Below are 14,964 nucleotides of genomic sequence, written 5' to 3'. Positions count from 1 at the left end.
TGAAGTACAAAGGAATTAGAATGAAAAGGTGGAATAGAAAAAATAAAATGAACAAATTAGAAGCTAAACACAATGAGATTGAATGACAGAAAAACAACAGAAAACAAGATAGAAAAACGGAGGAAAGAAAAGAAATAACCTAGATAGAAAAAATAGGTAAAAGGAAACAAAGAAAGGGGAAACACAACAAACAAACAAAACAGCAACAACAACAACAAACCCCCCCAGGAAACCAACTTTCCGCCTTAGGCTCCTAAAGAGCTTCTTAGGCTATAGGTATTCATTTAGCAATCATTTTTCAGCCTGTATTCCACAGGTGATGTACCAGGTTTTAGTGAGTAAAATAAGAGGGGAAAAAAAGGAATCTTTAAAAAATAACAGATCCAAGAAAACCTAAAACAAAACAAAAATATCAATATGTTCCCTGTCATAAAATATTAGCTGGGAACCTGATAACCCAGTGAATCACTCTCTGGATCACTTCTCTAAGGACACTGGTACTTGAACCAGCCACCTTGTATATTCAGGGCAGGAATTCTTCCATTGAGCTACACTGGCTCCACAAGTTCATTAGGCTTCAAAAAGCTTATTAGGCTCTACCCTCCCACTTTCCCCTGGGCAGGTTAGATTCCTAAGTTTGCCAGAGTCCTGCTGATTAAGCATCTGTCTCTGTCCCCTTTCTAATCTAGTTCCTCTTTCACCCCAGGGTGGCTGGGCATGACAGCCTACCTGAGCAGATCCACCTCTTCCCTTTCTATGTCAGGTCTGGGTCCCTTCTGAGATTAAAAGGGGGCTTCGCTGGCCAAACTCACCACAAAGAAACCACTCCCCACTCTCAGATCCCTCTTCCTCCCAGGGAATGCCTCCTCCCAGTCTATTGGCAGCAGTGATCCAGGGGTTCCACCTAGGCTGCTTGCCCTGAGGGCAGAGTACAAATGTTCTTTCTAGCCACAAGGGCAAGCAACTCATGGTTTTTCTTGGGCTTCTTTATCTTTCCTGTCCTTCCTAGATAACACAGAGGACTTTCCATTTCTGTATACATCTAAAGCAGCTCTCTTGTCCTTTCTCTGCTCCTTTTTGTGAGACTCAGGCTCTGTCTGCCTACCTCGAGGCCATTTTCCTGGAAGGTCCCCCAAATCTTGGCATGGAAATGACCAAGAATTGGGTGTTATGAAGAAAGTTAGGAACTAACATACCAGTTATTACAAACAGGACACTGAGAGAGAAGTCATGATATAAAAGTGCAGAATCGTAGAAATCACAGCTGCATGAAACAGTCCAGGAAACATACTAGACTCTATGAGGTTGTTGAAATATAATTTTGGCATTGAGGAGCAACGAGGAAATGAACTCTTTTACTTCCTTCTGGCTTGTGGGGAGAGAACGTAATTACCTTGGGAAGAAGATTGATGTCATTTTTGTAGCATTAGAAAGGAATCTCAATATAGAGGTGAAATGTATTTGAATATTGATACTAATTGGAATGGTTTCCAGAAAGTGCACCTAAAGAATTCTTTTTTTACTTGATAAATATTTTTATTGACTTGACAGCAAATATATAAGAAAAGTGGATGTAGTTTTCAACTATTACTTTGAAGATCAATGCAGATATTTTGTGGTATTTTTTTTCTTAACAAATCAATTCTATTGATACATATTAATAAAACATAAACCCATCCAAACATAAATCCATCCAAAGTGTACAATCAGTGGTATTTGGTGTATTCATATTTTTGCATTAATCATTTCAGTCATTCTTAGAGTACTTTTATTATTCCAATGATAATAAAAAATAACCAAAACTCACCTCTCAATCTCTCTGCTTCCCCTGCTGTACATATCTGCTATTTTTTTTCTTCTCTTTGGTATATTTGTATTTTTATTTTGTAAAAATAGCCTTATATATGCCATAATACCCATATTCATGTTTTACATTAGTTTTAATATCTTACAGAGTCCCATGTTTTTAGCTTTCCTTGTAGTAATATACACGACCTCAGACTTTCCTTTTCAACCACTGTCATAACCATACAATAGCACTGCTAGTTACAAACACCATGATGTGCTCTAGCCATTTCTCTTCATTTCCAAAGATTTACAATCTTTTCACAAATTCTGCACAGATTCACCCTTAGCTCTCCATTCTCTACCCTCCTATTTTCTGGTGACCTGTATTCTAATTATTAACTCCATGAGTTTACACAATATATTTAGTTCATAATAGCACATATTGTATTTGTCCTTTTGTATCTGGCTTGCTTCACTCAATAAAATGTCCTCCAGCTTCATCCATGTTGTCTTACATTTCATGACTTCATTTCTTCTTTCTGCCACATGATATTCCATCATGTGTATGCACCACAATTTGTTTACCTATTCATCAGGTGATGGACATCTGGGTTGTATCCAAGTTTTGGCAACCATGAATAATGCTGCTAGGAACATCAGTGTGCAGATGTCTGTTCATGTCTCTGCTCTCAGTTCTTCTGGGTATATACCTAATAATGGTGTTGCTGGGTCAGATGGCAAGTCTATAGTCAACTTCCTTAGAAACTGCCAAACAGTCCTCCACTGTGGCTTTACTATTCTACATTCCTACCAACAGTGAATAAGCGTTCCTATCTCTCCACATCCTCTCCAACATTTACCGTTTTCCAACTTTTTAATAGCCAGTCTAATAGGCATGAAATGGTATCTCATAGTTTTGATTTGCATTTCCCTAATCGCTAGTGATGTTGAACATTTTTTCATGTGTTTCTTCACCATTTGTATTTCTTCTTTGGACAATTGTCTTTTCAAATCTTTTGTCCATTTTTTAATTGGATAGTGTTTGCCTTTTTATTGTTGAGAAATATGATCTTTTTGTATATCATGGATATTAAACCCTTTTTGCATATATGATTGCCAAATATTTTCTCCCATTGAGTCGGCTGCCTTTTTGTCCTTTTGCCAAAGTCCTTTGAGGTGCAAGAGAAAAATGTTTAATTTTGAGGAGGTTCCATTTACTTATTTTTTCTTTTGTTCCTCATTAGAGAGAATGGTAATTTTCTTCTCTTGTGGTATCTTTTTTTTAAAGGGTAGGCAAAGGAGTAGGTTTATAAACAAGAAAATGAGAAAAGTACACAATCCGAGACATGGTCTGTGGTCAAGCTGCAGAATGTGATACCTCTTGTAGTATCTTTATCTGGCTTTGGTATTCAGGTGATGTTGGCTTCATAAAATATGTTGGATAATTTTCCCTCCTCTTCAATTTTTTGGAAGAGTTTAAACAGGATTTTTAAAATTCTTCTTGAAATGCTTAATAGAATTCACCTGTGAAGCCATCTGTTCCTGGACTTACCTTGTTGGGAGATTTTTGATGACTGATTCAGTCTGTATAAATGTGATTGGTTTGTTAATTTCTTGTATTTCTTATAGCATCAGTGTGGGTTTTTTGTGCATTTCTAGGAATTTGTCCCTTTCATCTAGGTGGTTTAATTTATTGGCATACAGTCTGTCAAAATATCCTCTTAGGATCCTTTTTATTTCTGTAAGGCCCGTCATAACTTTCCCCTTTTGTTTCTGATTTTATTTATTTGCATCTTCTCTCTTTTTTTCTAAGTTAGTCTATCTGAGGGTTTGTCAATTTTATTGATCTTCTGAGAGAAACAGCTTTAGGTTTTGTTATTTTCTTTATTTTTTGTTCTCCGTTTCATTTATTTCTGCTCTAATCTTTGTTGTTTCTTTCCTTCTGTTTTCTTTGGGAATGGTTTGCTGTTCCTTTTTCTAGTTTCTCCAGTATAGTTAGATCTTTATTACTAGTTCATTCTTCTCTTTTAATATAGGCATTCAGAACTATAAATGTCCCTGTCAAGACTGCCTTCACTCTGTCCCATAAGTTTTGATAACTTTTGTTCTTACTTTCATTCATTTCAATATTATTCACTTATTTCACTTAGTTTCTTCTTTGACCTACTCATTGTTTAGGAATGTGTTGTTCAGCTTCCATGTGTTTGTGAATTTCTCTCTTTCCTGCCTGTAATTAATTTCTAGTTTCATTCCATTATGATCTGAGAAGAAGCTTTATATCACCTCAGTCTTCTTATATTTATTGAGACCTACCTTGTGACCTAACATGTGGTTTATCCTTGAAAAAAAAAATGCATGAGCACTTGAGAAGAATGTTTAAGCTGCTGAAATTGGGTGCAACATTCTGTATATGTCTGTTAGATCTAGGTCACTTACAATATTGTACTTTTCCTTGTTGCTCTTCTGTCTAGTTGTTCTATCTAATGATGTGAATGGCGTGTTGAAGTCTCCTCCTTTATTGTAGAGATGTCTGTTTGTTCCTTTAGTATTGCTTGAGTTTGCCTCATGTATTTAAGGACAGCCTGGTTAGGTGCATAGATATATATGACTGGTATTTCTTCCTAGTGGATTGTCCCTTTTATTAATATGTAATGATCTTCTGTATCTCCTATAACTTTTTTGCATTTAAAGTCTATTTTGTCTGATATTAATATAACTGCCCCTGCTCTTTTTTTGGTTACTTTTTGTGTGGAGCATCTTTTTCTAACCTTTCACTTTGATCCAGTTTGTATCCCTAGGTCTAATATGAGTCTCGTGTAGGCAGCATGTGGATGGCTCATGGTTTTTTTAATCCGTTTTGTCAGCCTATATCTTTTTGATTGGGGAATATAATCCATTCATATTCAGTGATATCATTGTAAATGCATTATTTCCACCTTTTTATTCTTTGGTTTTCTTATGTCATAGCTTATTTTCATTTGTCTTTTTACCCTTTTGGTTATCCTTTCTGCTATTTTTGTCTTCCATACTCTTCCCCAAACCTCTCTTTCCTGTCTTTTTCTTTCAGGTGTAAGGTTCCCTTTAATGTTCCTGCATAGGTGGATTCTTTTTTTATGAACTCTTCCAGTTTCTGTTTGTGAATATTTTAAACTCATCTTCATATTTAAAGGTCAGTTTCACTGGATAAAGAATTCTCAGATGGAAGTTGTTTTCTTTCAGTATCTTTAATTGTATCATACCACTGTCTTCTCACCTCCATAGTATCTGATGAGAAATCTACAGTCTTACTGGGTATCTCTTGTATGTGAGGATTTGTTTCTCCCTTGCTGCTTTCAGGAATTTCTCTTTGTCTTTGACATTTAACATTCTGATTAGTATGTGTCTTGGAGTAGGTCTGTTCGCATTTATTCTGACTGGGGTACGCTGTGCTTCTTGGACATGTAAGTTCATTTCTTTCATGAGAGTTGGGAAATTTTTAACCATCATTTCCTCAAGTCTGTGTCTTTTCCCTTCTCTTCTCCTTCTGGAACTCCCATGATACCTAGGTTGTTTTTGCTCATTGTCTGCTTGGGTTTCTTTTTTCTTTAGGGGTCTCAGGGAACCAAACTCAGAACATCCCGTGTGGGAGGTGGGTGCTCAACTGCTTGAGTCATCTGCTCTCTGCTGGTTTGATTTTGCTCGTTGTCTGCTTGTTGTCTGTTCAGTTTTTCTCATTGTCTTTTCATTGTTTTTGCTCAATATCTGATCATTTTTTGTCATCTTTAGAGGCACTGGGAACTGAACCTGGGACCTCCCTTGTGGGAGGTGGGTGCTTTACTGCTTGGGCCACATCCATTCCTTCTAATGTGTTTTTAATCTCACCTATCATGTCTTTCATTCCAAAGAGCTCTGTTAGTTATTTATTCAGATTTTCAAATTCTTTTTGGCTGATCAGTGTCTTGCTGTCCTTTATCTCTTTAGTTTGTCTTTGAATTCTCATCAGTTTGATGTTGGAAATTTGTATGCATCTCATTCATTAGTTGTCTCAATCCTGTGTCTCTTCTGAGGCTTTGATATTTTCCTTTTCTTGGGCTATGTCTTCCATTTTCTTAGCATGTTTGTAATTTTTTGCTGATGTCTAGACATCTCATTAGGATGGTGAGATTGTGCAGATGGTCAATTTCTCTTTCGTAGGGATTTAATTGCGGGAGGCTATGAGTTGCTGGTGTTCTTTGATTATTGGTTCAACTTGTTCTGGGTCTTTAGGATTGTCACAGTCAGTTGCTCAGTGAGGGCCTTGGATCCAGTAATGGGTTACAGACCCACTTCCAAGGGCCTTGGGTGGGGGGATGGGGAAAGGGGGAATGGGGCGGGGAGCTGTGGGGCAGGAGGGGGGGGAGCTGTAAAGACTGGAAAAGCCTCTCAATAATTTCCTCACTTGCTCTTCCTTGGTCTGCCAGCATATGGCGCTCTTTGGCAGCCTTCTCAGTGCAAAGCCTAGTTGGAGTATTTGTTGCAACAGGGCTGGATCAATGTGATAGAGGACACTGCCTGGAGGCTAAAAGCCTCATAATTCAAACTTCCTCAGAGACAGTTCTCCAACCTTTGCTGGCAGCCCTTTTCTTGGGTAGAAAATAATTCCACTTCCCTCTGCGTGCTCAAGAACCAGTCCTGGTCAGTAGAGTGGGCAATTGAGAGGGTCGAATCTCTTTAGTCCTGTGCTGGCTCCCAAGGTATCAGTGGCACAGCCTCACCCCGCCTGGAAAGACTCCTAGAACACAGCAGACCAAATTTATGGGCCAAAAGCTGAGTCAGCCTTAGGCTATGTTCTTCTCGCTCCCCTTTCCTGGAGAGGTGTGTTCTTGAGGCCCCCTTTGTAACTGACAGCTCTGAGGCCTGAGAATTCAAAAATGTCTGTAGTGTGTGGGAGGTCACTGGGAGCTAAAGCTGCAGCTTCTAACTCACAGTTTTGTGGTAAGGATTCTTTTCCTTTGCCTCTCTGTCTTCTGGGTGGTGTCTAACCTTCCTCTATTGTCCTAAAATCTAGAATATTTTTTTCCAGATTGTTTTTGCCTGTCCTCTAGCTATTTTTCTGGGGGTGAAGAAAGTCCCTTGTCTTTCTAGTCTGCCATCTTCCCAGAAGTGATCACATTGTTTCTAATGTACTAAGTTATAGTGAATGCCTTGGATGTATAAATTTAAGTTTTGAATACTAACAATATATCTTGAAATTTTCTTATTTCTTTTGAATAAGTGTCTTTATCTGTCATTTGGACATTTAAAATATTAAGGCTCTCTGGTTTCATAGTTAATCACTAGAGTGTGCTGTAACATCAAGGCTCTTAATTGTGAAAAATCACTTTTTCCTATTATACTTTGGAAGTCTGAATAAAAGAGTGGGTCACAATATTTATCCATAGCTTAGGTATTTGGTTGTGAGAGTTAGTGTTTTATATAGCTGTGTGTTATCACTGATAATGATTCTGAGAAAGAAAGCATATGTTTCAGTTTTTTATTTCATCACAGAAAATACATGTTTGCTTTTAAAAAAGAAATCATGAAACATAACAAAGTAAAAAAGCATATTAAGTCGCCAAATTATGTAGCTTCTAATTTATACACATTTTACTGGCCTTTGAAAGAATATAAAAGTATAATACACAGGCCCAGCTTTAATGTGTTTGAAATGTAATTAATAAGTCTATATATGTACACATGAAGTTAAATGACAGAAGAAGAATGAAATTACAGTACAATATAGTGTAATTACAGAAGTCACTAAGCAATTATGATGAAGTTTCAGATGAGTGGTGTAGAGAAGGAAAAATGACAGTGAATGAGAGTTATCAGGAAAGATTTCATTTAGAAAGAAGGGCTTGAGCTGTATTAGTTCATAAACTTTATATTCAGTCCCAAATATTTGATCATTATATTTATGGCCATATGAATAACATTAGAAAAACTGTATCACTTAATTATTGATGTCTTTCATTGTCACAGTCTTTTGAACTTATGGAAGATAGGATTAAAAAAATAAGGGAGAAGGAGCACAGTATAATCAGAGGAAATACAGTGGGTGTTAAAGCAAAAAGATACGAATGCTTATTGTCCTTTGGAAAATTGAGGTTGTAGGGGTTGGGGTGCTCATCTCAGGCAATTCCAAAAATTATACATTCTTGTTTTAATTATAGAAAACATGACTTTTCCAATGCTATGGAAATCCAATGACAATACTGTTTTGAGATGTTAAAATATAAAAGAGAGGGGTTTCTGCAATTTTTATTTTATTATTATGTGTCCTTTTCACTTTTGTATGTTTTCTTTCCATTTCCTTTCACTTAAATACCCCCTTATGTAATTTCTGGACAGAAAATGTGATCTTGTGTTTGTAATTAATAAAAACTACCTGTGAAACAAAATTATTATATGATTATATCTGCTCTAATCTAATATAAAAATCTTTGTAATTAACCTAGTGCAGTTTCTTAAATTGAAAAGCCAACTAGGTAACCAAAATCTAATTTAGTTCTCTTTAAATCTAAATTCGACAATATTAAGGTCCTCATTTTGAACAAAATGTTTTAGAGTACGTTTTAGCCATCTTTTTAAAAATGATATCTGTTTAATCATAGCTCTATAACAGTTTTATTTTACCTTAAGTTATAATTTCAACAGATTCCTATTTGTTTGGGAAAATTTTAAATTAACGAGATTATCCATTGGAATATGATTAGTGGCAAAATCCTGGGGATTATATTCTTAAGAAACAGATGTGAGTTCTAACACTTTCTATAGCCCTTTCTGAACCTGTTTCATCATATATGAAATGAGATAGTGAAACTTATCATACAGGTTTATTATGAGGCTTATGTAAAATTTATTTAAAAGAATTATAAAATACAGATATTATACCTAATCTCTAGCCTTTGGCTGACGTTAATACCTTTCAAGGAACTTAACTGAGAGGATTTGCATTTAGTCTCTGTGTAAGGTAGAATGTAGAATTTTTTTCCACTTATTTTTCAGTTATCATAGTCTAGATTCTCATCATCTCATAATACCAGGTTTATCCTTAACAGATTTCTAGTTCTATTCATTTTTCTCCTGGCCTTATAACTTCATCCTGGGGACATTGCTTATTTTCAATGTCATAGGTCTAGCAGGTTTCAAGGCATAGAACTTCATTAAAACTAAACACCCTATAACTGTACTTATTCTCACTTGATTTTTGTATGCCAGTACCTACATCTCAAAGCAACAAATTATCAGTAATTCAGAGGAATAAGGAACTTAAAAAAAACAACAAAACTATTTTACCCATACTGAAAACCCTTCAGCTTTCTGCTTCAATCATTTGTTCTCTAATTAATTTATTCATAAACTACTATGTTCCACATATTTTGCTGGACATTGGAGATACAAAGATGAATGAGACATTGTCCTATACCTTGAGAGACTAGTCTAGTAGTTAAGAATAATGTGTAAACAATAATAATGCAGGGTGAAGCTCTGTAATAGAGATCTGGTTGAAGTGCTAACAGCAGAGAGATGATTTTGGAGCCATTTCTTAAAGAATGAGAAGACATTTGAAGTGGAATATATTCAAACATAAAGAGAAAAATAATAAAGGCAATTGTGTGGAAATGGAAAATACACTATTTTGAGTGAAAAAGATTTGGATTTTGAGTTCTGTCTTTGCCACTTATTAATTTGTAAACTGGGCAAATTATATATTATTTCTAGAGTCTTAGTTTCCTAATCTATATAATGGAATTAATATAAGCTTTCTTCGCAAGAGTATTGCAAGGATTAAATGAGATGATATATATGAAAGAACTTAGACTTTCAATAAATTTATTTCCCTACACATTAGGTCTAAACATTTTAGCCTTCATTTTATACTCTAGCCCTGCTGTTTCTTTTTAGCCTTGTTTTCCTTTTAATTCCATCATTAACCTCAATTTGGTCATTTCATCTTTATTGAAAAGTACAGCCTACCTTTCCTTTAGCATCTCTCATTCATGTATACCTACTCTAAGACAAGCTATCAGCCTTCCTCCATATTAAGTTATCTTTCTGTGAAAGCATGGTACTTTGTACATATTAATATAGATAACAATTATAGTACTCTTCCATGGTTTTAACAGTGTTTCAGTATTTTGTTGTTATTGTTTGTTTTAAAGGGTTACCAGGGCTTGAACCTGGGACTTTGTATATGCAAAGCAGGCATTCAACCACTGAGCTCCACTAGCTCCACGTTTGAATATTTTTTAATACCTCCTACTAGAGTTCTCTGATGAGAGGGTTCTGGATTTTTTTCCCTCTTATTAGAATGCCTCCTGCTCTCCTCATGCTACAGCATTTCATTATCTTTTTCTCCTTGAGGCCCTGTCAAATGACAAACTCTTTGAATTTTGTAGTCCTTATGGTTAGTAGTACTCAGTTGTTAAATATTGTCTTAAATCATTTTATGTTTTATATGTTTTTTTTCTCTTTGCTTGTGAGTTCTTAGAAGGGTAGAGATTATGTCTTGTATCTCTCTTATCGGTAATCCTTAGTTTATCAAAGTCTTAGTATATTCTCATTATATAGTTTCTATATAATTTTAAACTCTCTTGTCACTTTTATTCATAAGCTATTATTAATGTGAAACATTTTTCACAAAGTCGTCTATTTTTCCTAATGTATGTTTGATCACTAAAACGAGTATATGAATATTATTAGAAAAATATAGATTGTTTCTTTTAAGATCTCTCTGGTGGTTTACATACAAGATTTTATAGTCATAGATTATTTTGTTTACTTATTTTAAAGGTCACCGAGACTGTACATTTTATTGATTTGTTCCATGAATCGGGCTTGTAATTCCTCCTCCATATCTCTGTTAATAAATGGTTTTATTACTACTGATGTTACTAGATGCTTTTAATCTCCAAATTTTTCATTTGTTTTACAGATGCTCTACCCATGGTATCCCAGGACCAGAAGGCAACCACATTTCAGATTTACCACTTCCAGATAGTCCTAAGTAAGGTTATTTAATTAGCTTTAGGACCTCTAAGGCTAAGCTGTTGTTTAGCATTGAAAGAGAATTTTAAGACACTGGGAATGGTATGGTATTGAATAGAATGTATTAACAGAATACTTTCTGCTTCATGGAATGAGATACCTTTCTAGTTAGTTATATTGCTTCTGCCATATCCCCACTTTTTTCATATTTTCCAGAGTTTACAGTAGTGATTGAAATAAAATATTAGTTCTCCTTTTTTCTGTCTCCTACTTCATTATCCTGTAATCTCAGCAAAAGCTTCCAGATCCCCTTGTATTGCTAGTCACTAGAAAAGAAATATGTAACATTATTAATAGTATTTCAGAGGGGAAAGTTTTGTGTGCAAAAATGTGGGAAGATGAATGAAAGCTCATTATTATTGTTATTCTTTCAGTCCTTGGCTATCTTCATTGACTGCCCCTTCAGTGGTAGCACCAGTCACTTTTGCATCTATTGTAGAAGAAGAACTACAGCAAGAAGCAGCTCTTATCAGAAGTCGAGAAAAACCCTTGGCTCTGATTCAGGTAAAGAACCTCCCTATTATAAGGGTTTAATTTAGGGAAACTACCCTACTTTTCATCCTTTGGCCTTAAGAAAATTTTGTTTGCTTTGCATGGTTGCATATATCTATCAAAATGTAAATATCATGTAAAACTAAATGGAGGCATCTAGTAGTTTAAGTATTAATAGAAGGTATTCTGGGTAATTAAAATCAGTAAATTGTGATAAAGTTAATACTTTTGGCTTTAGTAATGTTTTTGGCTTTTGGTTTTATAAGTGACCAGTAGAGAACTTGACAATATCTAGCTTTATACTTGACTTATTTATCAATAAGAGTTTTATAGTAATAAACAACAGACACCAACCCTGGCTAACTTAAGGGAAAAAGGAATTTATCTGATGGATATTAAGATTCCACAGATTCAGCTGAAAGAACAGAGAGCCAGGCTCAGGAACGGACAGGCCCCAATTTTGCTGTGGAGAGCTTGGAACAAGAGTTAGAAGAGTTGTACAATAACAGAAGTTAAATGACAAAATGAAGCTATTGAAAGAATGGATTCCAATAATCATTTTCAATTTTTTCCCTTGTACTCAAGTTTCAAATTCCAGAGAAGTTGAGTTGTCTGATTATTGTCGCTCAGACCTCAAGCTTTCTTCTTGCCTAGGAGATAGCAGGATACCTGACTTAATTCTACTCTGTGCAGTCCATGTAAAGTGGTAGTTGAGGAGGAAATTGGAAAGTTAAAATAATCTTGCCATAAAGTTGTCTTTTTATCCTCTCTCCTTTTCAGATTGAGGAGCATGCTATCCAAGATTTATTGGTCTTCTATGAGGCATTTGGCAACCCTGAAGAGTTTGTCATTGTTGAAAGGACACCGCAGGGACCACTGGCAGTACCTATGTGGAATAAGCATGGATGCTAGGCCACCATGGAGTTGAGATGCATTTCTCAGAACCATGATTGTTATAATATAAAAAAAACTGTGGAAAAAAGTTCTTACAAATTTGGTGACAGATCATTCTATGTAGAATAAGAAAGGATCTAATTTCTTTCCTGCAGGTTTAGCATATAATGTTTATATGATAAAAGAGAAATTCCTCAAAATTGTGATTCTTCTTTTGTAAAAATGTGTGCAAGGAAATAATTTATTAGGGTAAGTTTAAATAGAAGTATTTCTTCTTACGAAGAAGAATCTTATAAAGGAAAATATGAGTGAAGTGTAAAATTTAAGACTAATGCATTAAAAATAACTTTTCCATTTGAGAATTTGGGGTAAATTATTTAGAAGATTTTGCCAAATATTTTTGTCACTCTTCTTTTTTAATATGACATTGAGCTTAAAGTAGAAGCATCATTTATTACTTCTGCTTTATTAATGGCCAGAATTTTGTGTTTCTTACAATAGCTATTATGTCTCCATTCTTCTGGCTTTTTTTTTTTTTTAAATCAGGCTATGTATGTTCTAGGGGTCTTTAAACCTTGAACTGCTCAATTGCTATATTATAGGCAGTTTGAACAGGACATTCTCATTTTTGCATTAAGCTGTCAACTATAATGGAAAAAAAATATGAATATTTTATTCTGGACAGCTTAGGCAAAGGACATAGTTTCTTTATAACAGAGGTTCTTAACCTTTTTTATCCATGGACACCTTTGCCAGTCAGGTGAAAACCACAGACCCCTTCTCAATGTAGCGGGAGATAATTTTATGACACTTAATATAGGTATGTCTTTAAATTAAATTTTAGGATTATTCAAACTACATTTTACAACTTTCCCATAATTTCAATACCTGATAAGTTAACACAGCTTCAACATCTGTTCAAATGGTCATTTTCAGCAAACATTTAGAAATTTGAGTTTTCCCAGTGTCATAAAACCATCTCCACTATCCTTACCAGCCTTTTTGCAGGCAGTTATCCACTGCACTCAGAACATGCTACATCAAAATAAAAATCATACATAAGTCCACACTATACTGTGTATTAGTAAATAAATGTATCACCCACACCAACATGTCTTCATAATGTTTTCTTTGAATTTTCAGTTCAAGCTCACAGACCCAGTGGGTCTGTGAACCCCTGGTTAAGAACCTCGTCTTTATAAGATTTGTAAGTTTTCTGGGGGAAAGAAGGACCTTTTTAAAGCCATTTGTGAGAAAATCAATTTCTCAAAGTATTAAAATTCTCTAAAATAAATGCTTAATTATGCATGAATAGTTTGGAAGAGAGTTGGTTTATAGTTAAAATTTCAAATATCAGAAATTTTCTGAACCTGGGATAGTTGAATAGACTTACAAAAATTATTATCGTTACAGTTTGCTATTTGTTTTTGGGTGTTTAAAATAAAATAAATTTAAAAATCTGTACTCCAGCATGTGGACAGATTGGGAAGGTTAATGTTCCAGATTCTGAAAGATAAACCGAGGGGTACAGATAGGCAATTCACTAATGTAATTTAGTTGATGGAAATATGGCAGCGACTAACTCAGTGTTTCAGGTTTAGCTCTACCTAAAAATAACAAACATGTAAGCAAATTTACAATAAAAAGTCTTCATGTCACTGCTAATGTGTGTTTGATATACTATACTATATTGACATCTATTTTAAGAGGAAATAATAATAATCCTGATATACTATAGTGATAGTCAGTATATGTTTTAAGTTGCTGCTGTATCCATTCCTAGATTGCTTCAAAAGGGCAATTTTCTAAATATGCATTTGTGAAAGTTTTATATTAGGTGTGTCTGAGTAAATTAAGAAGAAATGAATTTTATCTGTTTTATTGATGTTGCAGGTAAGAGGTTCTCTTATGTAATTGATTTATTTCATTTAAAGCTGCTCTTCCAAGCATATTGGCATTTTTAATATTTAAAGATGCTTTATAGTAATGATTTTCCTGCTTTGCTCCATGGTGCCTGGGAAGCACCTCAAGGGTTCTTTGAAGAATGGGATGTGAAGGACCAGTCGAGTCTTGTGGGACTTTAATCCTTTACAGACAGCAACTAGGACAGTTACACTTTATGATCTGTTTTTATAGTGAAGTTTAATTTAAAATTTCATTTAGGAAAAAAGGAATTCTTTGCTAATAAAATGAAAGAAAAGCATTGCTGTAAACTATGCGTCTTCATGAATGATTTCATGAAGATAGCAACCTAATACATTGCCACCCAAAAGTCCAGGAAAATGGTGTTTAACTTTTTTCCTAACAGTAATATTTTTCTGCCTATTATCATTCATTCATCTCTAATCCCATCTCTAATCTCAAAGACATAAGAGAATTGAAGAAAATTCATAAATGGCCAATTTAGATGATCAGTGGAATGGAAAGGTTTTTAAAATTGACCAAAACAGTCAGACTGAGATAAAGTCAAATTTGTTGACAAAATATTAGGATTCAGAAACAAAGTTCTGAAGAGATGGCTTTTAAAATAAATTTAAGATAATCTTTAGGAATAACAAATACAGTATGTTCAGAAAAGTATGGCTAGTTAATATCAGTGTTGTTTGTAAGTCTTTTGAAGGTATGTGTGTTTGTTCATGGTAAGGAGGTTGGAAGCTGTTTTGTATAATTTTAGATTTGAAGAAAACTTATAGAGTAACCTTATATATAATCTCTTCATTTTCTAAATTGAAGAAATCAAAA

General features: G+C 34.6%; 1 protein-coding gene across 2 annotated transcripts in view; it reads left to right on the top strand.

The window, feature by feature from the left end:
- The window catches only part of IBTK (inhibitor of Bruton tyrosine kinase), an 87,253-nt gene extending 73,366 nt beyond the window's left edge, over positions 1-13,887 (top strand). For both annotated transcript variants that reach the window (XM_004462590.3, XM_004462589.3), the window contains exons 27-29: positions 10,724-10,795; positions 11,211-11,340; positions 12,109-13,887. In XM_004462590.3, coding sequence (XP_004462647.1) covers positions 10,724-10,795; positions 11,211-11,340; positions 12,109-12,240 — 334 coding nt within the window. In that variant the 3' untranslated portion in view covers positions 12,241-13,887. The remainder of the gene's footprint in view (positions 1-10,723; positions 10,796-11,210; positions 11,341-12,108) is intronic.
- The last annotated feature ends 1,077 nt before the right edge of the window (positions 13,888-14,964 follow it).

This window comes from Dasypus novemcinctus, chromosome 11, assembly GCF_030445035.2.
Source record: "Dasypus novemcinctus isolate mDasNov1 chromosome 11, mDasNov1.1.hap2, whole genome shotgun sequence".
Taxonomy (NCBI): domain Eukaryota; kingdom Metazoa; phylum Chordata; class Mammalia; order Cingulata; family Dasypodidae; genus Dasypus; species Dasypus novemcinctus.
Note: the sequence above shows the minus strand (reverse complement) of the source record. Positions and strands in the feature narration are given on the sequence as shown.